The 25489-nt window shown below is 49.1% G+C and overlaps 12 protein-coding genes across 12 annotated transcripts; 10 read left to right on the top strand and 2 right to left on the bottom strand.

Moving 5' to 3' along the window:
* Positions 1-365: 365 nt before the first annotated feature.
* On the bottom strand, positions 366-1284 carry N7533_011215 (uncharacterized protein; the record flags this gene model as incomplete). Its single annotated transcript, XM_057107865.1, has 2 exons — positions 366-869; positions 943-1284. 2 exons carry the CDS (start codon positions 1282-1284, stop codon positions 366-368), a joined length of 846 nt encoding a protein of 281 aa, XP_056955243.1.
* A 198-nt stretch (positions 1285-1482) lies between these two features.
* On the bottom strand, positions 1483-2955 carry N7533_011214 (uncharacterized protein; the record flags this gene model as incomplete). Its single annotated transcript, XM_057107864.1, has 3 exons — positions 1483-2049; positions 2113-2761; positions 2813-2955. 3 exons carry the CDS (start codon positions 2953-2955, stop codon positions 1483-1485), a joined length of 1359 nt encoding a protein of 452 aa, XP_056955242.1.
* Positions 2956-4321: 1366 nt separating this feature from the next.
* Positions 4322-5764, top strand: N7533_011213 (WD40 repeat-like protein; the record flags this gene model as incomplete). Its single annotated transcript, XM_057107863.1, has 2 exons — positions 4322-4415; positions 4470-5764. The coding sequence occupies 2 exons, from the start codon at positions 4322-4324 to the stop codon at positions 5762-5764; spliced, it is 1389 nt and encodes a 462-aa protein (XP_056955241.1).
* Positions 5765-6253: 489 nt separating this feature from the next.
* Positions 6254-7978, top strand: N7533_011212 (WD40 repeat domain-containing protein; the record flags this gene model as incomplete). The annotated part of the gene is made up of 1 exon (XM_057107862.1): positions 6254-7978. The coding sequence occupies one exon, from the start codon at positions 6254-6256 to the stop codon at positions 7976-7978; it is 1725 nt and encodes a 574-aa protein (XP_056955240.1).
* Positions 7979-10291: 2313 nt separating this feature from the next.
* N7533_011211 (GTP cyclohydrolase I) lies at positions 10292-11539 on the top strand (the record flags this gene model as incomplete). The annotated part of the gene is made up of 4 exons (XM_057107861.1): positions 10292-10602; positions 10663-10802; positions 10868-11172; positions 11237-11539. 4 exons carry the CDS (start codon positions 10292-10294, stop codon positions 11537-11539), a joined length of 1059 nt encoding a protein of 352 aa, XP_056955239.1.
* Positions 11540-12927: 1388 nt separating this feature from the next.
* N7533_011210 (uncharacterized protein) lies at positions 12928-13614 on the top strand (the record flags this gene model as incomplete). Its single annotated transcript, XM_057107860.1, has 1 exon — positions 12928-13614. The coding sequence occupies one exon, from the start codon at positions 12928-12930 to the stop codon at positions 13612-13614; it is 687 nt and encodes a 228-aa protein (XP_056955238.1).
* Positions 13615-13636: 22 nt separating this feature from the next.
* On the top strand, positions 13637-14053 carry N7533_011209 (uncharacterized protein; the record flags this gene model as incomplete). Its single annotated transcript, XM_057107859.1, has 1 exon — positions 13637-14053. The coding sequence occupies one exon, from the start codon at positions 13637-13639 to the stop codon at positions 14051-14053; it is 417 nt and encodes a 138-aa protein (XP_056955237.1).
* Positions 14054-14913: 860 nt separating this feature from the next.
* N7533_011208 (exo-polygalacturonase) lies at positions 14914-16230 on the top strand (the record flags this gene model as incomplete). The annotated part of the gene is made up of 1 exon (XM_057107858.1): positions 14914-16230. The coding sequence occupies one exon, from the start codon at positions 14914-14916 to the stop codon at positions 16228-16230; it is 1317 nt and encodes a 438-aa protein (XP_056955236.1).
* Positions 16231-18399: 2169 nt separating this feature from the next.
* Positions 18400-19068, top strand: N7533_011207 (uncharacterized protein; the record flags this gene model as incomplete). Its single annotated transcript, XM_057107857.1, has 2 exons — positions 18400-18537; positions 18607-19068. 2 exons carry the CDS (start codon positions 18400-18402, stop codon positions 19066-19068), a joined length of 600 nt encoding a protein of 199 aa, XP_056955235.1.
* A 376-nt stretch (positions 19069-19444) lies between these two features.
* Positions 19445-21466, top strand: N7533_011206 (putative protein kinase; the record flags this gene model as incomplete). The annotated part of the gene is made up of 1 exon (XM_057107856.1): positions 19445-21466. The coding sequence occupies one exon, from the start codon at positions 19445-19447 to the stop codon at positions 21464-21466; it is 2022 nt and encodes a 673-aa protein (XP_056955234.1).
* A 1580-nt stretch (positions 21467-23046) lies between these two features.
* On the top strand, positions 23047-24249 carry N7533_011205 (eukaryotic translation initiation factor 4E; the record flags this gene model as incomplete). Its single annotated transcript, XM_057107855.1, has 3 exons — positions 23047-23081; positions 23170-23946; positions 24033-24249. The coding sequence occupies 3 exons, from the start codon at positions 23047-23049 to the stop codon at positions 24247-24249; spliced, it is 1029 nt and encodes a 342-aa protein (XP_056955233.1).
* Positions 24250-24948: 699 nt separating this feature from the next.
* N7533_011204 (uncharacterized protein) lies at positions 24949-25379 on the top strand (the record flags this gene model as incomplete). The annotated part of the gene is made up of 2 exons (XM_057107854.1): positions 24949-25239; positions 25305-25379. 2 exons carry the CDS (start codon positions 24949-24951, stop codon positions 25377-25379), a joined length of 366 nt encoding a protein of 121 aa, XP_056955232.1.
* Positions 25380-25489: the final 110 nt, after the last annotated feature.

Raw genomic sequence — 25489 nt, 5'->3', positions numbered from 1 at the left:
GAGCAGGGTTTCAAAGACAAAACCTACAGAGATTCTAGGAGCGGCTGGCTGTTTTGGAGGCATCATCGCTTTAACTTTCCCTAGGCTCACATTCCACTCGTCAATGGTCTTCAAGTGATCTGCGTATTTGACTTGCAGAGCCTTGTCAAGATCACCTAGGTAACTGTTGCGAGCTGTATTAACCTGATCTTCGTATGTTTCTGTGAATTAATCAGTGAGAATTGTGGTACTTGTCTATGATGAGGTTATCAAGTCGGAACCTACCGCAGTGGTCGTTTTGGTGGCAACATCCGCTCGACCAACGGTTGTTTGGCCTGTTAAAATAGTTTCAAGATTAATCCATGCATTGCACCCACGCAGCAAGTCTAGGTAGCATACATTATAGCAGGGGTTGTGCCAAGAAAAGTGTCTTCACAGGCATAGCCATCGTTACCCGATGTGTCGCAGCTAGTTCCGCCAGCGGGTCCACCATTAGTGTGGCATTGGGTGCTCCTGTTGTCATAATAATGCACTGGCGTCACACAATCCTTGCGAGCTTTGACTAGTTCGTCGAGCTTTGCCTTCAGTGTGCCGACCCAGGTTTGGAGAGTTACCTCAAATTCAGTCGTAAGTAAGTAAAACTCGCCAGCATCGCGGTCATATTCATCGATTTGATTTTTGCTCTGGGCGAATGAAGCCAATAACGAATAAAGTTGGCAACGAAGGCGATACGAAAAGAAAAGGGAGCTCGCTGCCATGAAAGCAAGGCTGATAACTTCGTCTCTCTGAATAGTGCATAGCTCCGGACTCGTCAGAGTGATGAGATCGTTTAATATGTTGCCTGTGAAACTTGGATTATTCACGTCACCGAGCGTAATGAGTGTTTCGTTCTATGGTCAAAATGGTAACAAGTAAGCTTCTGCGCTGTGATCTGGCTTGAGCTCGTCATATCGATCAACTTACAATCCAGATTTCGTTGTCTGAGGTCAAGTTGTCAAGCCCGGTTGTGGCTATGGAGACCCACTCAATGAATGCGTTGATAGAGTTTGTGGCCTGTCGAACGGCATCATCTAGTAAGAGATTCTTCATAGCCTGGACTGTTTGCTCGAGAAGGTCCTTAATAACTAAGGCGAGATTGGGGCCGCTTCCGAAAGCACCAAAGATCTCATCAAGTATCTGAAACCCTGCAGATCCGAAAACATTCCAGGGCGGAGGCAACGCAAATGCGAGCGTCTGCGCAACAGGGCCTATGTATGTCTTGAAGAAGTCGGCATCGGTCAAGTTAGACTCGCTGAATCGTAGCATCTTGGTGATTGGAGTTTTGGAGATCTATACGATTTTATCAGGATTGCGAGCTACTAGTATCAGCAAAGTAAATCAGGCAAGTAGTGCTCACCTGCATGGCCTGTCGATATACAAGTGCAGGGTGACCAGTAGACACATCGAAACGCACTTGATGAGCAATGAAAACAGTTTCTGCCTCGTTTGTTTTGCGCACATAAGCTATGGCTCCAGGTACTGCGTAACGGTAAGGACCAGTAAGCATTGCGAGATGATGTCCATTGATGGTTTCTCCGGGAGGAGAGGATACGTTGTTGAACACACAGCCAAGAATCGATCAACGATTTGTTGTATTTTGCTTCTGACAGTAACATCAGTGAATTTCGACAAGACCTCACTAGCTTCGTCCATCATAAGCTCTTCTTTGATGATATTTTTCGGTGGATTATGTAGGAACAGATCGCGCGTAGGCTCATCTTTCTGCGAGATGTGCATCGTAGCATTCCAAGCCTTGGTGATTAGTCGTGCGTAGTCCCGCAATTCCAAATCAGGATCGAAAACTTTCTGAAATACAAAAATGGGCTCGAAGTGTTTGGCTGGGCGATCGGTAGCCTCAAGAGTGGCCCCGGCTACATCAGAACGAAGAAGAAGTGTATTTCCGCTTTTAGCCTGCAAGTATTCGACAACCAGCGCGAGTGCAAGCGACACGCACCCTAGAGCAGCGACTCGGGGCAGTGGCTTGCCCTCATGCTCGTATGAGGTCACTGAAAGATACATCGCTCGGGATCCCTACATTCACCCAAACGTCAGCTGATTAACTCTTCCTAACGAAAGAATACGGGGCATACGGACCATTTTCAGGTACGTCTTCGATAGACCCTGCACGACAGCCAGCTTCTCGGCCGCGTTCCATCGAATGACAGGATTCAACTTGGAGTTGCCACCAGCGACATACATCATCATTTGAGCATTGTTGATCTGCGCAATTAACGAATACTTGGTCTTCGGCACATAGTAATCAGCTTGTCTAGAGTGGTCAAAATATATCAGCAACAAGCAAATAATGTGCAAAATCAGAGACACCCACGACTTCCAAAACGAATTCTCGTCTTGGTTTACCCATTTAATTACTGCCTGTCGATTCTTTGTGGCCGGATCGTCTGCGTCATATAGGCGCTCGATAGTCTGCAGAAACATCGAGCCTGTCACAGCAGTTTGTATGAAACTGACGGTTTGGAACGTGTCCGACGTGAACGCGTATATTCCCAATCCTGCGGCAGCAATATACTTGACTCTTTGCCAATTACGAGCTGAGATACCCAGCGGGCCTTCGGGCTGCGCCTGGATCTCTGCGCGTAGACGATTTACAGCGTCGGTGAGTTCCTGTATACTTCCGCGGATGACCTCGTTTGAGTTGTCTTGTGGTTGCCGATCAACGACCACTTCGACCTCAGCGGCCTCAGAGGCACTCACATCTCGTTCGAGGCGCTGCTGCATTCCTCTAATTCAAGCGTCAGAATCAACACAGTCAAAATGGAGAGGTGAGAATTACGAAACCTCGTTTTTGATCTCTTCAGGATCAACTAGCCTCGCGTCAACAACTTCAATGACGGAACGAAGGTTCTCAGCCTCATCATCATCATTGTCGTAATCCTCCGGATCATCATGCCAGGTGACTTCGTCCATGTCATCCATCGTTGAAACTGGGTTACTTATGTGCTCGAAAAAGCTGCAATTGGGGAGATTTATTTCAGGGACGAAACCTGGTGCAACGAAAATATGATTCTTCTTATATGTGTTTCCTCCAGCACATAATCCCCGGGTTGTGAACAAAGCTTATCGCTTATGGTATCGGGAGACACTCCCTTCGTATCCCATCTGCATCCTGATAGGCTGGCAAGGGTTGCTACATTCTGTCCCATGCGGGGTTTCAGCTTGCCTAGCACCCCAAATTCTCACTTTTACATTCGGGAGAAATGTTTGAGATCAGTCACACTATAGAAGCCCAATACGGTTCTGGAGGCCTAAATCCGCACCTAAATCTTGGTTTACAGAGGATGATGTAAAGATTGATGTTTCGCCAGTTCCGTGATTATACCTAGAATTTCTTACTTCCATCCCGGTTCCATCTTAATTACTCGCTGAATCGAAGCCGGCATTTCTTTCCAGGCATACGAAAGGCTTGAAGAAGGCACTAATTGATTTTTTCCGTCGAAAATTAAAATGCAGGAAAGAGTTGCAGTAACTGTTGAGAAGACTACAGCAATATTCGAGATTGGCTTGCATGTTTTACACAGAGAATCTATCTCAAGCCCCACCGCCAAGACGATAGTGATATCCTAGGCCTAATTAGGCTAGGCTACAATCACCCCTGCTTGTCAGAATGGAAATGTAAATTACCTGACAAAACAGAAACACCAAGGTCGTGTCGCGCTATTTTCTATGCTCACCCACCGTCCAACGCCATGTAATTTGCAGCCCACCCACATCACCTTCAACGCCACCAACCACCAACCACGCACAAAATGGCTCAAATTCTGCCTTCTTCTACCAGAGAATTCGCGATATAACACCAAGCCATTTCTCCACCACGTCCCAGATGGCCGATGCCGCTGGATGCAGCCTGCATTCTAACACCAACAACCTTCTATTCGAGCTGGAAAATCCCACAGTATCACCCGATCGTTGCTACTGTGTCCAGTAATGGCGCTGGGTTGCAGCAATATCTGAGTACAATCGGAAACCCCGTGAACAGCCGTGGCTGGTTCCATTAGCTAGCATGTCGACAATATCGGTGTCGCTCAGGACTCGTGATAGAGGAATAGGCGAGCATTGCCGTGATAGAAAAATATCTTTTCTGGTGCTATTTGCCTACAGGCTAGCACAGATTTTAGCAGACTGCTAATTAAGTATATTGGCGAAGGTGACCAGGATTAAACCCCCGAGTGCGGGGTTCAGCGTCGACAAGCCAGTCACCTGATTCTAGGAAGCGCTGAGCTAAAAAATACTCAGCTACTACACATTGCTTCGCAACTTCTTCAACCCCCTTCTGACTACCGTCATGTCATCTGGCAATACATGCAGCGGTTTCAACCATGGAATGCAAATGGTAGCAAATTATGGCAGCATCAGTGCACAATTTGGCCCCAAAGACGGTAAATTTAAAAGCTGAAAATTCCAGGGGCGCCTGGCTGATAGCAACTTCGCAGACCAAGAATGCCTGAAGCATTTGCGAGTAACGAACCCATGCGATGATAAAGATCGGATTGAAAGCGACAAGGGTGGACTTTTGAAAGACTCATATCGCTGGATCCTCGACCATGTCGATTTCAAGCAGTGGCAAGATGACCCAGAGAGTCGGCTGCTCTGGATCAAGGGCGATCCTGGGAAGGGCAAGACAATGCTCCTGTGCGGAATTATTAATGAACTAAGTGCGTTAACTATTGGAAACACGACCACGATATCTTTCTTCTTCTGCCAGGCGGCTGAACCACGCATCAATAGCGCTACGGCGGTTCTACGCGGATTACTGTATCTTATTCTCGATAAGCAGCCAGCCTTGACCCCACATATACGAAAAGAGTACGATAAAGCTGGAAAAGATCTCTTTGAGGGTGTCAATGCGTGGCACGCATTGTCAAGGATCTTCACTGACATCCTGAAAGATCCGCTCTTACAGAGCACTTATCTAATTATTGATGGACTCGACGAATGCACCCACGACCTACCCCTACTTCTCGATCTTGTATCCGAAAACTCATCGGTGAATCCGAATGTCAAATGGATTGTCTCCAGTCGTAACTGGACGGACATCGAAGAGTCTCTTGATAAAGCGGATCAAAAAGTAAGGCTTTGCCTGGAGTTGAACGAAAACTCCATCTCCGAGGCCGTGATCATCTACATTCACTATAAGGTTCAGATATTGGCAGAGCTGAAGAACTTCGATGCGGAACTTCTTGAAGCGGTTCGCTGCCACTTGTTGTCTAACGCACTTGGCACTTTCCTCTGGGTGGCATTAGTCTGTGAGGAGCTCAAGAAAGGAAAAGCGCGAAACGCCTATAAACTGCTGAATGCCTTTCCAGCAGGGCTGGATCCCCTGTATGAGCGGATGATAGAGCATATCCAAGACTCAGAGGATGCAGAAGATGCAAATCTTTGCAGGAGTATTTTAGCCGTCGTTACGATTGTGTACCGGCCCATTACTCTTGAAGAACTACCAGCCTTGGTCGAAATACCTGATCATGTCTCCAAAAAAGACCAACATTTGACAGATTTGATTGTGGACTGTGGTTCTTTTCTAAGCCTCCGTGGCCGTACAGTCTCTCTTATTCACCAATCCGCAGCAGACTTTCTGCTTAGAGATGCATCAAACAAGAAGTTTTCCGTTTTCCCCCAGGGTGTCAAAGCCAAACATCAGGAAATCTTTTTTTCGGTCTTTACAGACCATATCCGAGACACTTCGACGCGATATCTACAATATCAAACATCCTGGATTTCCAATTGAACGAGTCGAGGATCGTAATCCGGATCCATTGGCAATAGCACGATACTCATGTGTCTATTGGGTCGACCACCTAAAGGATTGCGATTCTAGCCCAAACACTGATCAGGGCCTCCAAGAAGGTCGCGCCGTGGAAAATTTCTTCCGGGAGAAATATCTCCATTGGATCGAAGCCCTCAGCCTTCTTCGAAGCCTTTCTGAAGGTATAGCGGCGATAGTCAAGCTTGATAGCTTACTCCAGGTTAGCGGTCACATTTAAAGCGACGGATTTTGATTGCTAATAAGTAGGCGCTATAGGTCAAAAAAGGCATTTCACAGGCACTTTTGAAGCGAGTCGGTGATGCGTCTCGATTTATTCGATACCATAGGGTGGCTACGGAGAGCAGCCCCCTTCAAATATACAGCTCATCGCTAATTTTTAGCCCAACCCAGAGCATAACTAAAATTTGCTATCAAACGGAGAGACCAGGCTGGCTTGTGAATGAATCAGCGATGGCAGACGATTGGAGTTCATGCCTTCAAATCCTCGAGGGGCACAACAGGTCCGTCTTATCAGTTACCTGGTCGCTAGATGGAAGCCGACTTGCAACAGCGTCAGATGATAGGACCGTCAGGATCTGGAACCCGGTCACTGGCCAGTGTATATCGACCCTTGAAGTGCGTAGCAGGTTCATCTTGTCAGTTGCCTGGTCGTTGGATGGAAGCCGACTTGCAACAGCGTCAGATGATAGGACCGTCAGGATCTGGAACCCGGTCACTGGCCAGTGCATACTAACCCTCAAAGGGCATAGTATGTCTGTTACATCAATTGCCTGGTCGCCGGATGACAGCCGACTCGCATCAGGATCATATGATGCGGATGTGAGGATCTGGGACCCGGTCACTAGCCAGTGTATACTAACCCTCAAAGGGCATAGTATGTCTGTTATGTCAATTGCCTGGTCGCCGGATGAAAGCCGACTCGCATCAGGATCATATGATACGGATGTAAGGATCTGGGACCCGTTCACTGGCCAGTGCACATCAATTCTCGAGGGGCATAGCAAATCCGTCACGTCAATTGCCTGGTCGCCGGATAGAAGCCGACTCGCATCAGCGTCAGATGATAGGACCGTCAGGATGTGGGACCCAGTCACTGGCTGGTGCACATCAATTCTCGAGGGGCATGGCAAGTCCGTCATATCAGTTGCCTGGTCGCCGGAGGGAAGCCGACTCGCAACAGCATCAGATGATGGGAACGTCAGGATCTGGGACCCGCTCACTGGCCAGTGCATATCAACCCTCAAAGGGCATAGCGGCTGGGTTAGGTCAATTGCCTGGTCGCCAGATGGAAGCAGACTCGCATCAGGATCAGATGATGCGAACGTCAGGATCTGGGACCCGGTTATTGGCCAGTACACATCAACCCTCGTGGCACATAGCAGCTGGGTCAGATCAATCGCCTGGTCGCTGGATGGAAGCCGACTCGCATCAGCGTCAGATGATAAGAACGTTAGGATCTGGGACCCAGCCACTGGCAAGTGCACATCAACCCTCAAAGGGCATAGTAGGTCTGTAACGTTAATTGTCTGGTCGCCGGATGGAAGCCAACTCGCATCAGGATCATATGATGCGGACGTCAGGATCTGGGATCCGGTCACCGGCCAGTGCACATCAATTCTCGAGGGGCATAGCAAACTCGTCACGTCAATCGCCTGGTCGCCGGATGGAAGCCGACTCGGATCAGCGTCAGATGATAGGACCGTCAGGATGTGGGACCCAGTCACTGGCCGGTGCACATCAACCTTTGCTGCTTATTGTGATGAGAGTGTTCAATTTGAAAAACTCGGTTTAAATCATCTGCATACTGGTGTTGGCACATTCAACCTTGAGAATGTTGTCTCTATAAAGACCTCCCTTGACCGTTCGGCTCCCCTGCCACATCAAACAGGGTATGGCTTGAATGATGATCGCACCTGGATAACCTACAAAGGAGAAAACCTTCTATGGTTGCCCTCAGAGTGTCGGCCGGCCGTTTTCTCATCATCAACCATACCTTCAAATATGGCAATCGGCTGTTCATCAGGTCGTGTCTTGATCTTCAGTTTCTTGAAGGAAACCCCTGTCATTAGCCCTGTCATCAACCCTGTCATTAACCCACAAACCTCAGAGCGACTTTCCAAACCTGGCGGACATCGTAGGCGCACAATCGTCTCGCGCCTCTTTAGTAGAAACTAGGACCTTTGCCTATTCAACTCCTCTGGATAGAGCTTTGCTTGTCGATACTGAAAAAAAAATCAAGCAAATTAACAGATTTTGTTATCGCAAGGATGAACGGCTGTTTCTCTTGCAGTGATGCAGATCGATATAATGTCCAGCAGTCTAGGTTCTATAATGTTCACTAAAATACATAGCTTCCGAATGCAGTAGGTATAATAGTGTGCAGAAAGTAGCTCGTATCTAATAAAATTATCAATTGTCAGATTGCAAGAGACTATGGCAACACCCGCTGGCTTGTATGGACGTTTCTGAAATTTCTTTCCTCTTTCTAAACAAGGATTAACTGGCGGGCCTGTATTTCTTGACATGTTCCGTACCGTACGTCAAGACTTTTCTAAACCAGGATGAACCGAGGCCTAGCTAAAACAGGCCTAGTCGATTTCACTTTCGTCTTGGCGGTGGGGCTTGAGATAGTTTCTCTGTGTAAAACATGGAAGCCAGTTTCGAATATTGCTGAACATCTATGGCAGAAAGAGATACTTTTCTAAGTCAAATTAAGCTTTCCGGTCGGTTAAATTACCGCGTCAGAGCCAAACTCAAAATTCATGTACAAATACGAGCTCCAATGTCTTACGGCTTGATAAATGCAGGAGAGCGGGTCTCAAGTGCTCGGATGGGGATTTTCTGGTGATGCCTTCAGCGTAGAACGAGCTGACACTGATACCACCATTTCCACTTCAACCCAGAAGTCGAATATTATATGTATACTATTCTTTTTCATGTTGTTCCCTTTTCAGCTGTATGCTCAAGGATTGGAGTTTGCATAACCTTGTAGTAAATTGGACCTTCATCAGCGTATCCACTTTATCAGAATAGCTTCCGAATCTCTATCGTTGTAATGTAAAGCTGGTTTGAGCTCGACGTACGTACGTGCATTTTCGGAGTCCTATAACGTTCACCACAGACAGTATGGGTCCAAGTTGTGGACAACGAGCATTTCAGGTGGAACGATGCGAACCAATGGTTATAAATCGTCGTTCAGCTGAGAGGGTCTGTGGGGCGGTTGTACGACTTCGCTGATTCCCATAATGTCTACTGCACACTCCATAGGGCGGTGATCTCACCCGGGAACCAGCCACTGAGCTACTTATTAGCTGCACATAAGCCACATGCCGGCAAGTCAGTAAGCAACTGTACGTAAATTCATGTCATTTTTCTTCTGTTGGGGTTTTTTTAGTCTTTATTCTAGTCACCACCAACCGCGTTCTCAAATCGTTCATATAGTGCATTTTCATATCATTCTTTATATCGGAGTTTCGCATCTATCACCCCCGGGGCCTGATTCACGTCAGGCCAGTAATAAAACAAATATTATGAGAATTTTTAGATGCCCCCATGAGGTGATATAAAAATAGAGTAGATGTTTTGGTGAAAGATATTAAATAGCCCTTTAGAATATCTCGCGCTTGGAAGAACTAGAAGCTGCCAGTTTGCCAACTGGAACCTTTCTGCATAAAAATATGTCCTATAAGCGGGAGTGTGGTTTATATGTGGGAAAGGTTCCCCGTCTGCCTCGAAAATTTTACAAACTCCGAGGCTTCCAAGGTTATCATGGGCATTCTCGAAGGTACAAAACCGGGCGCTTGTAAGGTCATCCAACGTGACCTATTACTCAGATAATCGACTATGGAGGACGATTTCGGTCGACTGTGAACAAGCCTACCTGGTAGGTACTTATTAGGCATGTATGACCTATTCAAGTTTGACATGGCAATCCCAAGTCCCAAGATCCTGAAGGTCGCGCAGATGGTCAACTTGAATGAACTTGGAATCTTGGACCGCCCGTTGCAATATAAATGACAGCACTAGTATTACTAGTAGCAGTACTATCGGGCCGGTGGAATCGTTCAACTAAAAGGGCAGTTTTATCCATCCAGAGCTTTCCGGGTCATCGTGGTTCCAAATTTCCCAAAGTGCAGAATGTTTACTTCAACTATAAACAATCTGGCCTCCAATGCTCAACTCTCCTGAAAATCCCGAATCAGCATTGCAGAGTGCAGAAAAAACGTTGTCGATCCCGGCGGTGGCACCGGTGCTCCGCGGGCGACAGCCGCTTTGGGTAGGCGGTGGCATGAAAAATGAGGGGTGACTGAGCGAAAAAGGTTTAGCGTCCCGTGATCGGATTGCAATTGCGCCAAAAAAAAAAAGTAGAAGTCATCATATGGTGCTGACTCAATTGATCTACTGGATTTCTTATTTCTCGGTCATCCTTCGTGATCAATTCCTTCTATCTGTGTGTCTGGATTATCTTCACCCTCTTCCCCAGACATCATGGGTTCCGGTTCTCCCCCATCGAAGCCTTCGGCAATCCCGTCCCACATGCTCAACGGCAGCTCCCCATTACAATCCTCCTCCGCCCCGGGTGGTGGAACCCGTGCTCGCGATGCTCGTGAGCGAGAGAGTCTGAATACCTCCATTCGATCTTCATTTGCTCCTCGTGTCCCTGTCGGCTTTGAGACCGCTGAAGAGGAGGACGAGGGGGAAGACCCTGAGTCAACCCAGGCGGGCCCCGCCCCCGCGGATGATTCTCCCGCCAGTACCAGCCAAACTACTCCTGCTCAGCACGGTGCCTTGTCTATTCGGTATGGATACCAATTCAATTGATATTGTTATTTCTGTATCACTTGCTCACAAGATACCAGTGGCCGACCCAGTCTGAATGACCCTCCCCGTGACCCCCGGGATGAAGGTGGTCCATTGACCCCTACTGCGACAGCTAGTCGCCCAGCCAGTCCCTATACACTGGCCCCTCCCGTTGACTTTGACGGATTGAGCTGGCCTTGTGAGTGATCTCAATCAATTGATTGAACGTGGACAGGATATCAAACTAATCATTACCCAAACCAGGCCCCGGAACACGGCAGCGATTGGAGTCAACCCCAGAGGAGAACGAAGCGCGAGTCAAGAAGCTTGCCGGTGCCGTGCGGACAATTCTGGAGTGTGTTGGTGAAGACCCAGAGCGTGAGGGTCTTCGTGAGACTCCAGAGCGTTATGCCAAGGCTATGCTCTACTTCACCAAGGGTTACGAGGAGAATGTCCGAGATCTAGTCAATGGTGCCGTTTTCCACGAGGACCATGACGAGTTGGTCATTGTGAAGGATATCGAAGTTTTCTCGCTGTGTGAACATCACATGGTTCCCTTTACTGGAAGGGTAAGTTGTGCTACATCTACTTGTCACCTCCCCCTCCGGGAAATAGTGCTGATCGCTAGAATAGATGCATATCGGTTACATCCCGGATCGTCGTGTCCTTGGCCTCTCCAAACTGGCTCGCCTGGCTGAGATGTTCTCTCGCCGACTGCAAGTTCAAGAGCGCTTGACTAAGCAGGTTGCTCTTGCCATTTCGGAGGTCTTGAAGCCCCGCGGCGTGGGTGTCGTTATGGAATCCTCCCACTTGTGCATGGTTATGCGTGGCGTGCAGAAGACTAGCAGCACTACGACCACTAGCTGCATGCTGGGATGCATGCGCTCGAGCGCCAAGACCAGAGAAGAATTCTTGACTCTCCTTCACAGGAGATAAGCATTTATTTCCGCCATCTGTCATACCATTCAGTACCGAGCCCAAAAGCTCGATTTAAAGTTTACGCATTCGGAGTTTTGGCGGTGACCTTTCAACAGGTTTTCTTTTTCATCCTTTTTCTAATCTTGGCTTGGCTCCTTATTGAAGATATCCGTGATCTAGCATCTATGGACCTTCATGCGCTTCCGACCTTTCAGATTCTCTTGCATATACCTTGGCAATTTCTGTTCAGGTTCCATTCTCTGATCTTGGTGTCAACTGGCCCCAACTGGCCCCGTGCACCATTTCCGATCGCTCTAACTGGAGCGTTAGGACAAAGTCCTTCCATCCATGTTCCTCCCCTGTGCTGGAGCTGGAGCTGGAACCCCTTTCATTTCATGACCTTTAGACTAACACCCCTACACGGGACCTATTTCAACCTGTGGAAGTTGTTGGAGTTTGATTTTTGGAGACTCAAAACCTCTTGGCGCGCCGGCGAGGCTATTTCAACACATGATGTTTCACATTCTTTGTACTCTCAACACCCTAACGATAGGCTATTTCTGCCGATTTTGTATATGTCTCAACCCAATATACCTAACACATGTAAAGATCAAATCTTTCTTTTTGCAAAGTGTGCCTATTTCCTAATTTTTATGCCATGAAATTCAGTCAATCAGGATCGAAAGATTAGCGATAGAGAGGACTAGTATTGATCCCAATGGAGTGGTACTTAACCTAACCCTGCTCCCTTGAAACAAAATAAGGGGACCAGGGATCGAACATTCACTCTTGCTTCCATAATTTGTAGGCACAAATTGCAGGGGAGGCGGCCTGGGTATGGCGTGATCCATGGCAGCCGCTCCCACGGTAGTGAAGCACGAGAAGTGTCTCCTCAAGGAACACCAGTTCAAACTTCCCATACTTGTTTCTGATATCATCCTTGGCCTCGATCTTCATCAATATTCAGTTCCATGTCTTCTGGAAGTGAAGCCTGCCGAATCTCATCAGATCCTGCTCACCATTTGCCGTTGGGATGTTCCTTATGTGAGTAATTTGAACTGTGACTCGATGTTTGCGTGAATCATTTTCTGAAAAGCATCTCCAGTTTTCTCCCTCGGCCCAAAAGACGACCTCGAAGACCCATACTAGGGATATCCAAAGGTTTGAAAGATCTTGTTTGCAAAAGACAAGCAGATCTAACAGCTCACTCGGTAAGTCGAAATTTCCATACGCCACACTATCGAGTACTATTTCAACACCGATCCACGCGAAGAGGAAATCTCACTTACTGCTGTTTTAGTTCAAATTCCCTTCAAACTCACTGCGTGCGCCCAGTTTCCTGGATGACACAATTTCAGACATCCAATTACGCAAGAAACGCATTTAACGCCAAACACTTTCTCGCAATGACGTCTGTCGATACTAAGGGGCGTCCCGTCCCAAGCAGACATTTCTCAAGCTTTTCGAGCACCGGAATAGCTTTGGAAGCTTCCGATTATCCAGCTCGTACAACATGGACCTTCGACGCCGAAAGATTTGCTCTGAGAATGGCCCAAAGCACCAGCACTGCGCTCCAGACCCCAAGAGCTGACCCAACACCCATGAATCCCAATTTTGATGACTATCAACCGAACAACTTTAACACCGGAACTTGCCCTCGAAATAGGCAGGAAGTATTTCATGAAACGGCCAATATTCCGATGGCGGAACTTACATCTCCCATGGCCGCTTCACCCCTCGACCTCGAGATGCATGCATCATCATCGTTATCAAATCCCGGTCTCGACCCTGCCCCAGAGACACAAGCCCAACATCAAAGCCCTAACAATCAATACAATGTCATGGGAACCACTCCCACACACACATGCCCCGACCCGATGAATATAAACGGCGGCCTACCCCCAAACCAATTCGACTTCATCTTCTTCGACAGAATGCTCCTAGACCCCAGAATCACACACCGCGTCCACAAACGCAGTCCCCCAATTCCTCGATTCCCTCGAGACAACGATCCGCAATATGGAAGACGCAAGCCTCCCACTGCAAACATACTTGATCCAGCAGCAGCTCGTGGCGGGAATACCGGCCAATAGTGTCCAGACTATGTTTGCGGAAATGTACGAGTCGGGTATCAACACGAACCTGCACGAGTACAGCGAGCTGATCGTTGTTGCAGGTGAATCCGATATCAATATCTCTTGCCCTGATCGGCCGAGGTATGAGGGTATTCCGCCGGCTATTCGGGAAAGTGCGCTTGCGAAGATTTTGGGGGTACCGAGGACTACGGCGGTGCAGACGGAGCATACGCGGTTGGTGAGGTTTTACTATGAGAGTTTTCGGAATATGTCTGGGATTGCAAGGGAGGGGGAGGGGGAGCGGGATGGGGGTATGGGTGTGGGTTTGGAGAATGTTATCGGTTCTGTCGAGACTGGGGATCTCAATATTATTGAGAGTGTCTACAGCAGTGAAGGTCATAGTGATACCATAAATCTCAACGGCATCCCCAATGTCAACGGCGGGGGAAAACAATGATATTGAGATGGGGGATGTCGATATCGCCGATGACCTTAGATCACTTTTCGGGGACGACGGGATGGATTGTGAATGATCGCATGCTTGTGTGAATCATGATGGTACACCTAGGCATTAGACATGACATATCGTCATGAGGAAAATCAGACCTCCTAATGGTACAACTTCAGTCAAAGGACTCGGGTTATCAACTATTAGATCTAGGAAAAATCAAGTTATGCAAAATGAACTCCGCTCAAAATTTCCCTATCTGATTGTAGGTTCATTAGGTCAAGCACCCAGTGGTCTCTACTGCCCCCAAATATTAACAAGACAACTACATGCTTCAATTCATGAGTGATGGTTGCTCTGATGATGATCAGAAAGCGGGGTATGTGGGTTGATTCCCCCAGAGCCGCTTGGACCTCAAAGGGAATAGCAGGGACCACCAAGCTTTCTAGCCAAGCTCCCCATTCGGAACAAAGTCTTCCAAATACCCGTTCCGCGGGAGGAAATGTAGAGGTTGATCTTACTGTTGGCGTGTCTACCCGCGGGGAAAAATCCTGATCGCCAACCACATCCCCAGATTGAAGCTGCTACTTGAGGCCTGAGCGAAATTTCGGCTTCTGAAGCATATTGGCTCAATAACCGCTCCATATTGATATATAAGAAGTGATATCGGCAATTGCAATATGACGTTTCTCAAGCGCGATGTAACACAGTTTTGAGAGCACAGACATGCGGTTATTAATGTCGAACCTTACTCTGAACACTACTAGAGCCCCGTGGGGAAACTGTGAAGTATTTAGAGCACAACTATAACCTTACATTTCCTTTGAAAAGTCCGAAGCTTGCCTTTCAGATAAAACCATTATTGAACCATGAAGCCTTGGATCCTCCTTACCTGGGCCACAGCCGTGGCCTCTTACGTCGTCAATAACAACAACACCTGCACATTATACCCCGAGTCCCTCACCCATGATGGAGAGGACGTTGACGATGCGCCATCTATCCATCAAGCATTCGATATCTGCGGAAACGGCGGGACAGTGATCTTTTCAAACCACACATTCAACATCAATTCCATCCTAAATACCACCAACCTCGTGAACTGCGAAGTCTTGCTTCGTGGCGAGCTTCGCTTCTCCGACGACATATCGTACTGGCGCTCTCACTCTTACTCAGTTGTTCTTCAAGACCAATCGACAGCGTGGCTTTTCGGCGGCACTAACGTCACCCTACGCGGCGAGGGAGGCTGGTACAACGGAAACGGACAAGCATGGTACACAGAGAACCGGAATGGTGCTAATCAACCCGGACGTCCAATTAGTATCACTTTCTTCAATTCGACGAATCTCCTGGCAGACCATTTGACGATTATCCAACCGCAGTTCTGGGCGGCATTTGTCTGGCAGAGCAAGAATGTCTCCATCACGAACTTTTTTGTTAATGCTACGAGTGATGATCAGTGGGATACTACCAACACTGACGGCTATGATTCCTGGAATAGTGATACTTTGCTTGTTGAGAACGCATTTATCACTAATGGGGATGACTGTATTGCCGCAAAGGGTAATACCACGAATCTGCTAGTCAGAAATGTCACCTGTCATGGTGGTAATGGTATAACTATTGGTTCTGTGGGTCAATATCCGGATATGCCCGACTACGATGTCAATATCACTTTCGAAGATGTCAAGTGCGTGAACTGTATGGACGGTGCCTATATCAAAACGTGGCAGGGTGTCTCCGCAGACCACGATTCAAACGGCGACGTCGGAGGTGGAGGTCGGGGTTTGATCAAAAATATCACCTTCCGCAACTTCGAGATGGATAACGTTGGTCTTCCGATTCAGATTTCTCAATGCATCTATACCGAGGAAAGTAATAAGTACTGCAATACGTCTAAGATGCAGATTGAGGATGTGACCTGGGCGAATATCCACGGTACCTCGCGATATAATATTGCGGCCTCAATTTATTGTTCTGAGGCACACCCTTGTCCGAATATCTCTTTTGAAAATGTGGATCTTCGAAGTGTCAACCAGACAAAGGGACTGCCTGCGTATGGAACAATTTTGCAGCATGAAGTTTTCCAGTGCACAAATATCATCGGGGAGGGCAGCTCTGGTATTCCTTGCAATCATGTTGCGCCTAACAATTTTAGTCAGGGTGTTTATGATAATGTCAAGAGCTAGATCAGCGATGTGAGCGGCTGGTGGTTTGGCTAGGAATTGGAGGTCTTTTTCGATCGATATCTCAGACTTATAAATCACCTCCTTCTTATTTGCGTTTTACTCAATTTATCTATCACAAACACAAATTATTCAAGTTTACATGCGATGCGAAGGACTAGCAGTTGTCAGTGATGCTCTATAGTTCCTCGGATCGGATAAACTAGTATCCCTCAAAGGGTAAGCTTGCATAGCGTTTCATCACGTGGAGCCCCCTTCCTCCCCGACACACCTCAGCCTAACGTGACATCCAAGCAACTCAACTCCTTCATCTAGCCCACGGGCTGGTTAAATATCCCGTACTACCTAACCTGATACACAGATCATTTGAGCCCTGCGACACAATGTTCTCTCTTGTTTTATCCCCTGCCTGATACGATCGCTTTGGCCATGTTGACGCGCCCAGTGGTGGGAGTGGGACCATCGTGACTATCCGTCATGCTCGGTCGCAAGTTGACACTGAGATTTGGATTTTGATCCTCAAACCCCTCCTTGGAAACTGCAGCTCTTTTTCATATAGCCCCCATAAGACTGAAAAGTCCATCGATGTGATTCTCATTCAGAGGTCGCTACCGACTGACTCCTCCCGAGCGGGGTGGATAGAGACCCGTCGACATCAAATCGCCAAACCACGAAACGCAGCTTCGCAATGCTCAAGGACTCCTAGACCTGGGTCTTTGGCCTTTGTCCGCAAAATAACACTGATTCGCTTCTAACATCTTATGATCCTTACGCTGTTGGCAATTGCCGCACCCCAGAAAGCCTGGATTGATAGCCGGTCCCCACTTCTGAGGGACCCGAACGAACATATTGATAAGTGTGGAGCTCGGAGGGACTGGCTACAAGCATGGCCTGATTCTGAAAGATTGAGATAGGATGTCTGCCAATCTGCGTCGCCTTATTTAGCCGTGGTGCGGTAATTGCCCTCTCTTCCTTGGATGAACTTGCACGAAGCAATGTCTATCTACTGTAAAATCACCGACCAATCTGGCGAAGCAGTGACTCTGACTTCGGATCGCCATCGAGGACAAACACACTTGGGAAACCCGGAGCTGTCAAAATCCCAACCCTCGGCGATCACACATCCCCCTCATCTACCACGCGAAGCAAAATATGCCTCACAAGAGATTTGGGATCAAGGATAACCTATGGGCCATGGTGCAGCTCTGTCGACTACTGCACACACTCCCTTCAGGATGATGAAAGGAATATCCCACTTGTTGCCAAGGGCAGCAAACGATTGGCTGGAGCTTATGTTTCCAAGCCAAGATTGTTTCTTGGAAAAGAAGGCACTACTTGGGTCCTATTCAATACGTAGATAGATGAGTCCATGGGCTATCCAGTGATTCCATTCGGACTTCCAGTCAAAGAACCGGCAAGTCCGATACAAAACCTTGGCCCGACTTGGCCATAGGAATGAGGCTCTGCCTGGACGACTAACTATGACCCTTCTCGTGGCTCAAAAGACCTACTCGGAGATTCGGCGACATCCGTCAAGAACAAGCAAAAAGCTGAACTGAACTGGTCAAGATAGAGCAGCGAGTGATTGGATTGATCACACCATCTCCCACTCGCTGTGGTTCAGAACTCCGTTGTAGAGCCGCATCCGCGCACTCACCATTTTCTCATACGATGAACAAACCCAGCTCATTGAATTTCTTATTGAATGTTCAAATGAGATGAAGCACCTGTAGACAGGTATAATTTGGACTTAAACCTTTCCTACAAGAATTGGTGCGTCCCCCCAAACCCCCTGTCCCTTACTCACATCGATAGAGACCGGAAAAAAGCTCCTCCGAGCTTTCCCCCCCCCCAAAAGACTTCCGCCTCAGAAGCAACGCGGACACGAGAATCGGCTCCACTCACTTGCGACCTACTACCTACGCACTTTATCAACTTGCGCTCTCAACACCCTGTCTACCTACGAGCGAATACCAGATGCCGCTGGTGACGTTCCTATGGCTGGGTCCCGCAGGAGTCCGTCACTGAAAGACCAGTGGAACGCCGACCAAGACCGCGATCTTCATAATCGTGATCGGGACAGGCGTAGAGGTCGAGGCCCAAACCAAAACCGAGGTCGCGCTCGATATCGCGATCGAGGAGGGCGTCACTCTCGTGGTAGCGACCGTCGCTATGATTATCATGGAAGGTCTCCCCCACGCGCCTCCCGCTTTGGGCATGATTCATCTCACGATTCCTCTGGCTTTGCCTCCCAACGCTCTCCACCGCGTGGCTCACCTGGCGCTTCCCCTGGATTCCATGGACCTCAACGTTCAAATAATACACGACCGCCATCCTCTGCCGACCGGAACGCCCATTCATCTGGATCTCTAGATAGAGATAACCAGGGACCTCGACGAGCAGACTCTCCGTTCGGTCCACCATCAAAACGTCAAAGAACACGCAGTCCATCGCCCCGTGGTCCGCGTGCGCCATTCGCCAACCGTCGATCTTCATACAGCAAGCACAGTGACAGACGCGATCGAAGCCCTCCTTTTCGAGGTCGAGGTCGGGGATTTTCAGGTCGCGGTGCCCCAAGGGGACGGTCTCCACGTCGAGGTCGCGATCGCCGAGGAACTGACCGTCGTCGCTCTGACATCCCGAGACACGCCCAATCGAAGTCGCCCGTGCGCGACAGAAGCTTTCATCAGTCGCCTAACCGACGTTCTCGCTCACGCAGTGACGATTACAGTGATCGAGATTCTCGATATCGTTCTCGGTCTTTATCAAGGCACTCCGTTCGTTCATCCGGATCACGGGGCTCTGTATCTCCCTCTAATCCGCGTCCCGACGAGCCAATGAACCCAGCCCGATTCATCAAACCCAGCCATGATGATACGGCTCGGTCTCCCTCCCCTCCACGCCCCATTCCAAGTTATGACTCTGGAAATACAAGTGGCCCAGTAGATGGGCCAGTTAACGTGCGTGATGCACTTCCTCTGCATGGAATGCGAGGGTCAGACGCTCACAGGCAGTATTCACGCTCCTCTCGACAGCGTCTGGATACGAGGCAATACTCAAAGTCCCCACAATACGCAACACCGACAACCTCTCATCGGGGCTCCCCTCCACCAAGCTCCCCATATCGCAGTGGACGAGGTGGTCGCAGTGGTGAACAGTCCGGATATTCTGGTCATGGGTCAGTCAGATCTTTCACATCTATCACACTCTCTTAGAAATGAGCTCAACTAACCTCACATACACGTTTAGTCACACATCACCTTACCGACAAGACAATTACTATTCGAAAAATGGTGACCATGGGGAACTATTTGACCATAGGCGTGGTTCATTTGATAACCCACCGAATCCCTCCTCCCAACACCCCCAGGGTACACCATCCTTCCGTGGAAACTATGCTAGCTCTCGCGGGAATCACGCCCATCAGGGCCCCGACCGTCGTTTCTCAGGCTCCGGTCCCTCTTCGAGCAACAACAATAGATCATCGCACATGGATGACAAAGGCCATTTCAACAACTCACAATGGACAGCACCTGGATCCCGTGGCCACTCTGGACAAGACAGCCCAAGAATGGGACACAACCACGGATCGCAAACCCCTTCCACACGACCTCCATCTGCCAATGATCCACAATCTCCAAGGGCAGTGGATAGTGGTGACCATCTCCGACCTGCTCCTAAGGCATTCTCAAGAGAAGAGGATGTCCAGCCAGGACCCGAAGGTGATGGTCCACGAAAAATGCCTCCGCCTACCCGAGATGCGCCGCCCACTAGCCCGGCAGAGAGCCGTGGAAAAATCAGCTTTACCTTCAAAGCTAAAAGCACGCCGGCGCCTGCTCCGAAGCCAGTGCCTGACCTTGCACAGCGTATGCAGGTCCGCGAACCGCCACCCCGTGCTCCTCCTCTATCTGAAGCACCATCCCCTCGCAATCGATTGACGAATGGGCCATTGCCTAAATTCAAGCCCGAACCACGTTTTGATCGCTTTGATCGAGACCGCGGAAGGGATCGGGGACGGGATCGTGGTCGAGATCGCGGAAGAGATCGTGGTCGAGACAGAGAACGAGACTTTGACCGAAGAGATCACAGGGATCACAGGGATCACAGAGACCTCCGAGAACCCCACGGCCGAAGAGAAGATCATCGATTCGACCAGCGTCGTGAGCGCGGAAGGGGAGACCGCCGCCCAGACTTCCGACAAGATCGTCGCAGAGACTTCACTCCCGAACCACCAAGGGAACTCCCACCTCCACCGAAGCAAACCAAGATTGTCCTCCGCCCTAAGCCACGTCCCAAGCTGTCCGAGGAATTTGCCAAGGCCGATTCCGTCTATTATCGCAAGCCAGGCAATGAATCTGTCATTGGCGCGGGCACGTACGGAAAGGTCTTCAAAGGAATCCACGTGTATACTCAACGCAAGGTTGCATTGAAGAAGATCCGAATGGAGGGCGAAAAGGATGGATTTCCTGTGACCGCTGTGCGCGAGATCAAGCTGCTCCAACACCTCCGCAATAACAACGTCGTGAGCCTTTTAGAGGTTATGGTCGAGAACAACGAATGCTTTATGGTGTTCGAATATCTCTCGCATGACCTCACTGGCCTGATCAATCATCCCACCTTCGCACTAACTCTCGCCCATAAGAAGGACCTGGCGAAACAATTGTTCGGAGGTCTGAACTATCTTCACCACCGAGGTGTCCTTCACCGTGACATCAAAGCCGCCAACATTCTCGTCAGCAACCAAGGGCTATTAAAATATGCGGACTTCGGTCTAGCTCGATTCTTTTCAAAGAGCCGACCCCTGGATTACACCAACCGTGTGATCACTATCTGGTACCGTCCGCCTGAGCTTCTCCTCGGCGAAACTCGCTACGGCCCCGCTGTTGATGTCTGGAGTGCCGCATGTGTCTTCATAGAAATGTTCACGAAGAAGGCCGTATTCCCGGGCGAAGGAGGCGAGCTCAGCCAGCTCGAGAAACTCTACAACTGCTTGGGTACACCGAATCGTGCCGACTGGCCGGACCTTGTCGAGATGCCCTGGTTCCAACTGATGCGGCCCACCGAACGGAAGAAGCGAGTCTTTGAAGATATGTATCGCGAGATTTTATCTCCCGATGCGCTAGACCTCATTTCCCAAATCTTCCGATACGATCCGGCAAAGCGACCGAGTGCGGAAGAAGTCCTCAACCATTCCTACTTCACGTCCGAAGCACCCGCTCCGCAACAAGCCATCGAGTAAGTTTATTACCCCAAACCTCAAAGGTATCCGAATGATAGATACTAACTTACTATTTAGACTGGAGCATATTGAAGGGGACTGGCACGAATTCGAATCCAAAGCTCTACGAAAGGAAGCTCGACGTGCAGCCGAGCATCAAAGTCAAAAAGACCGAGAAAAACGCAAAGCAGAGACATCCGTGACGTCGAGCGATCGAGACTCCAAACGCGTGCGGGAGACTTAGCGCCGAAGCAGCAGTGACCACAGTGTGCATTTTTGATTATTCTTCGCTTATAGCATGGGGGCATGGGTTCGGGGAATTGCATTTAGCTTCCTGGGTGGCATGGTATGGTATGGTATGGAATTATTATGGGAGATATCAGGGCCTACTTTTTTGTGACATATTGCCCGCAGATTTATGAAAGACAAATACTTTTTGTAATAATCCAATGGGAAGAAGTCGTTGACGGGATGTCATTGTGTGTGTAGGAATAATTTTTAAGTTCCAAGTTCTTCATGGGTCCGAGTCGAGTGGAGAATGTCAAGCGTAGGAGATAGCTAGCTGCAGGGGTCAGGGCAGGGTCAGATCGGAGCTAGGTCGTAGTTGTGAATACAGGTTAGCAAGGGCCAGTGCAATGGGAACGTAAAGTGCTTGAAATTGAAAAATGCTTGATGGTTCCATCATATCAGACTTTGCCAATCGACCTCACGCCCAACCAGCCAGTAGAAATGCGGCGGTTGGGGCCTCGGATTACCAGAGAGCTCAAAGGATATCATCATTTATGGGAGTGGGAGTGGGAGTGGAGTGGAGTGGAAGCGAAATGGAAGATAATAAATATTGGATTGAAGCTATTCAGGACGTACCCTACAACTAAACAAAGAAAAAAGAAGAAGAAGAAAAGCGAATCAGCAGTAAATGAGTGTCTCGTCAATCAGGTCATCAACGTATCATGGGAAGCTGTAGAGCCCTCGTGATGATGGTTTTAGATGCGATTGTTAATCTCGACACACACATCGGAAACACCGGAGCAGGAGAGTAGGCGAAACACCGGTGTTGATTTGAGTTGGTGGTCTTGCGTAAAGAAGAAAAGAAAAAAGGAAAAACGGAAAAAGAAGGGGGGTTTTATGCGGTAGTCATCGGGAAAAAAGACGGCGCGGGCAGTCAGGCGAGACACAATGTGATTGGTTGGAGAGCAAAGATGGAGCTCTTTCTCGAGTCTCCAATTCCACTCCATCTTCACTTTGATCTTGTCTCCCCTCCATTCACCACCCACTTTCCCCCTCTCTTACTCCATATACGAATTCCTTCTATTCTTCCTTTATCCTCTCTACCCTTACGCCTTGCCCTTCCATCCCTCCCTTCAAAAAGATACCCCGATCCCGTCACCTCATTCCTACCACCTCCGCCCTCTCTCCATCCCGATCCGCCTCTTTTTCTGCGCCCACCTGTCGCACCACAACTTCTCTCATACCTCATTGATTAACCACGACTATTTGATCTGCGCAATCTCAAGTCTACTTGGTCGTTAATCTCGTTTTTTCTCCTCTTTTTTATTACTCCCGGATGACCGCTCGTGTCCCGGGCCGTCTAACCCGCCGCCATGGATAATGCCAACCTGTGGACTCGTCGAGCAAAGTAAATCTCATGAACCCGATCGCCTTACCCCCAAAAATCTACCCCCAAAACTAACATTCTCGTTCTTTTTTTTCTTTCCACCGCGCAGCTCTTCCAAATTGTCCCTCTCCATGTCCGGGACGGACGGCAAGGACGGTGCCCGTGTCGACCTGCCCCGCTCATCCAAACGCTTCGGCCCCGACAGCTCCCACGGCCGCTCGAATCCCTTCAACGCCATATCCCCTATGTCTACGGGCGTCTCCTCCCCATCCACAAACGCCTCATCCGCCTTTGGTCTGGGATCCGGCGCCTTCGCCTCCTTCGGCGCCCCCAAGACTCCCGGCGGGAGTACCTCAGACGTGAAGACCCCGGGAGGAGAGAAGCGAGAGTTCTCCGGAGATCATGAAGAGGTGCTTCGGACGAGGGAACTGGTCGCTGCCGCGGTGTCCGGCGGAGGTGGGCTGGGCGGACACCCGCTCAAGTCGACCTGGATCGTCTGGTACCGCCCTCCGACACCGAAGTATTCCGACTACGAGAAGTCGACAGTACCGCTCGCCTCGATATCGTCGGTGGAGAGCTTTTGGGGCACGTATTCGCATCTTAAGCGGCCCTCTCTGCTTCCGACGGTGTCGGATTACCACATCTTCAAGAAGGGCATTCGTCCGGTGTGGGAGGATGAGGCTAACAAGCGCGGTGGCAAGTGGATTGTCCGGTTGAAGAAAGGCGTGGCTGATCGGTACTGGGAGGATTTGCTTTTGGCTATGGTGGGTGATCAGTTTGCGGAAGCCGGGGATGAAGTCTGCGGTGCGGTGCTGAGTGTCCGCGGTGGCGAGGACGTCTTGAGTGTCTGGACACGAAACGACGGCGGGCGGAACATTAAGATCAGGTATGTGCAGGATTATTTTTTCTCTCTTCCATTTTTGATTCAATTTTCGCGGAACTAATGCTTTTCTTTTTCTCTCTTTCTTCCAGAGAAACCATCAAGCGACTTCTTGCATTCCCTCTAGACACCAACATAGTCTGGAAGAGCCATGACGATAGTATCGCCCAACGCTCCGCCATTGACCAGGCGCGTCATGAAAAGTCAACCACAACCGGATCCACCCCGACTGGCCACCTAGGAACCGAACGGCGCCGCAACACGGGCCACGACGACTCGGACAAAGTCAAGGGCGTCACTCTGTCATGAACTCTTTCTTACATATCCTCGACCTTGGCCCTTGGGCCCTGTACAGTAACAGCCATTCCAAAAAAAAGAAAGGGAAAAAGAAAAAGAAACCATGCACAATTACTCATTGGGGCGCGTTTGGGTCTCGGGGACTGGTGGGGGGCATCGAGGCGAACTTGAACTCAGCGGTTTGATTTGGGATTTTATGTCTTGAGTGAACTTATTCAATGTCTGGTTCCGTTTTTTGCTCAAGTTTTTTATGTGCCTTCAAGCTCACGCGTGATGTTTTATCCTTTTCTTTTGTTCTTTTTCATTCTCTATCTATGCGAAAATTGCTGGATCTGCAGAAGGCGCAGATGTCAGTTATCCATGATAGTTCAAGCTAGCTTTAGCCTAGTCACGCTATGGTTAAGGGATGGCTCCTAATTAACCATCCCCGACATGTCCAATGTATTTGATGATCTCTGATATTCTATTCCAATGAGTATTATAAACTTGAATCTGAATATAAACTGAATATAAACTTGAATATATCGCTGAAATCCAAGAATGCGGCAAAAAAGACTACCCCTCTGACCGCCCGATAAACCAAGCAACGGCGATAGTCTTCAAGTTCCTCCAAATTCAAACGTCCAGTCCCCGCAAACAAAGAAAATTTCATATATTCGAGATGGGACCGTTGCTGCGCATGGTCCTGTCCTAGTCGAGGTAGCCATCTGAATGCCTATCTTTGACAGTTTCTCCAAAATCTTCGCCAGTCTTTCTCCGCATCGCCCGCGTCACCGTCAGGCCGACGATCGCCAATCTTTGCGAACTCGGACTCAGCACCGCCATTCACCCTCATACGATCGCAACCGCTCTCTTGCTCAGAGCCGCGAGGTCTCCCTTTCTTCGTCCCAAGGAGATTTTACGACAAATCAGCAGAATCACTTCTCTTTACTCTCCGAAGACGAGGACGACCAAGACAATCGACTACAAGAATCTCCGCGCGATACTGCTGCGCTCCCGCAGGTGTGTTAGCTTAGCAAGCTCCCCCAGCTTCGCCTTCGCTGTCCTTTGCTTTGCAAGCTGTACAGCTCTCCGGCTTTGCGTTTCCTGGAATCCTGTTTCGCACCCATCCTATCCTGCCTTTGGAGACGACACGTTACTAGTACACCAGTGATCCTAGGATCCCTGCGTCGAATACTGTTCTTACTGCCGACTTTTTGCTTTTTTTTTTGGCCCTTCCGGACCCGGGCTCGTACTGAGCTGATCTGATTCC

Source organism: Penicillium manginii, assembly GCF_028828005.1.
Source record: "Penicillium manginii strain IBT 31320 chromosome Unknown utg000008l:1.0-3226943.0:1.0-3228205.0, whole genome shotgun sequence".
Lineage (NCBI taxonomy): Eukaryota > Fungi > Ascomycota > Eurotiomycetes > Eurotiales > Aspergillaceae > Penicillium > Penicillium manginii.
This window is presented reverse-complemented; position numbering and strand designations above follow the sequence as displayed.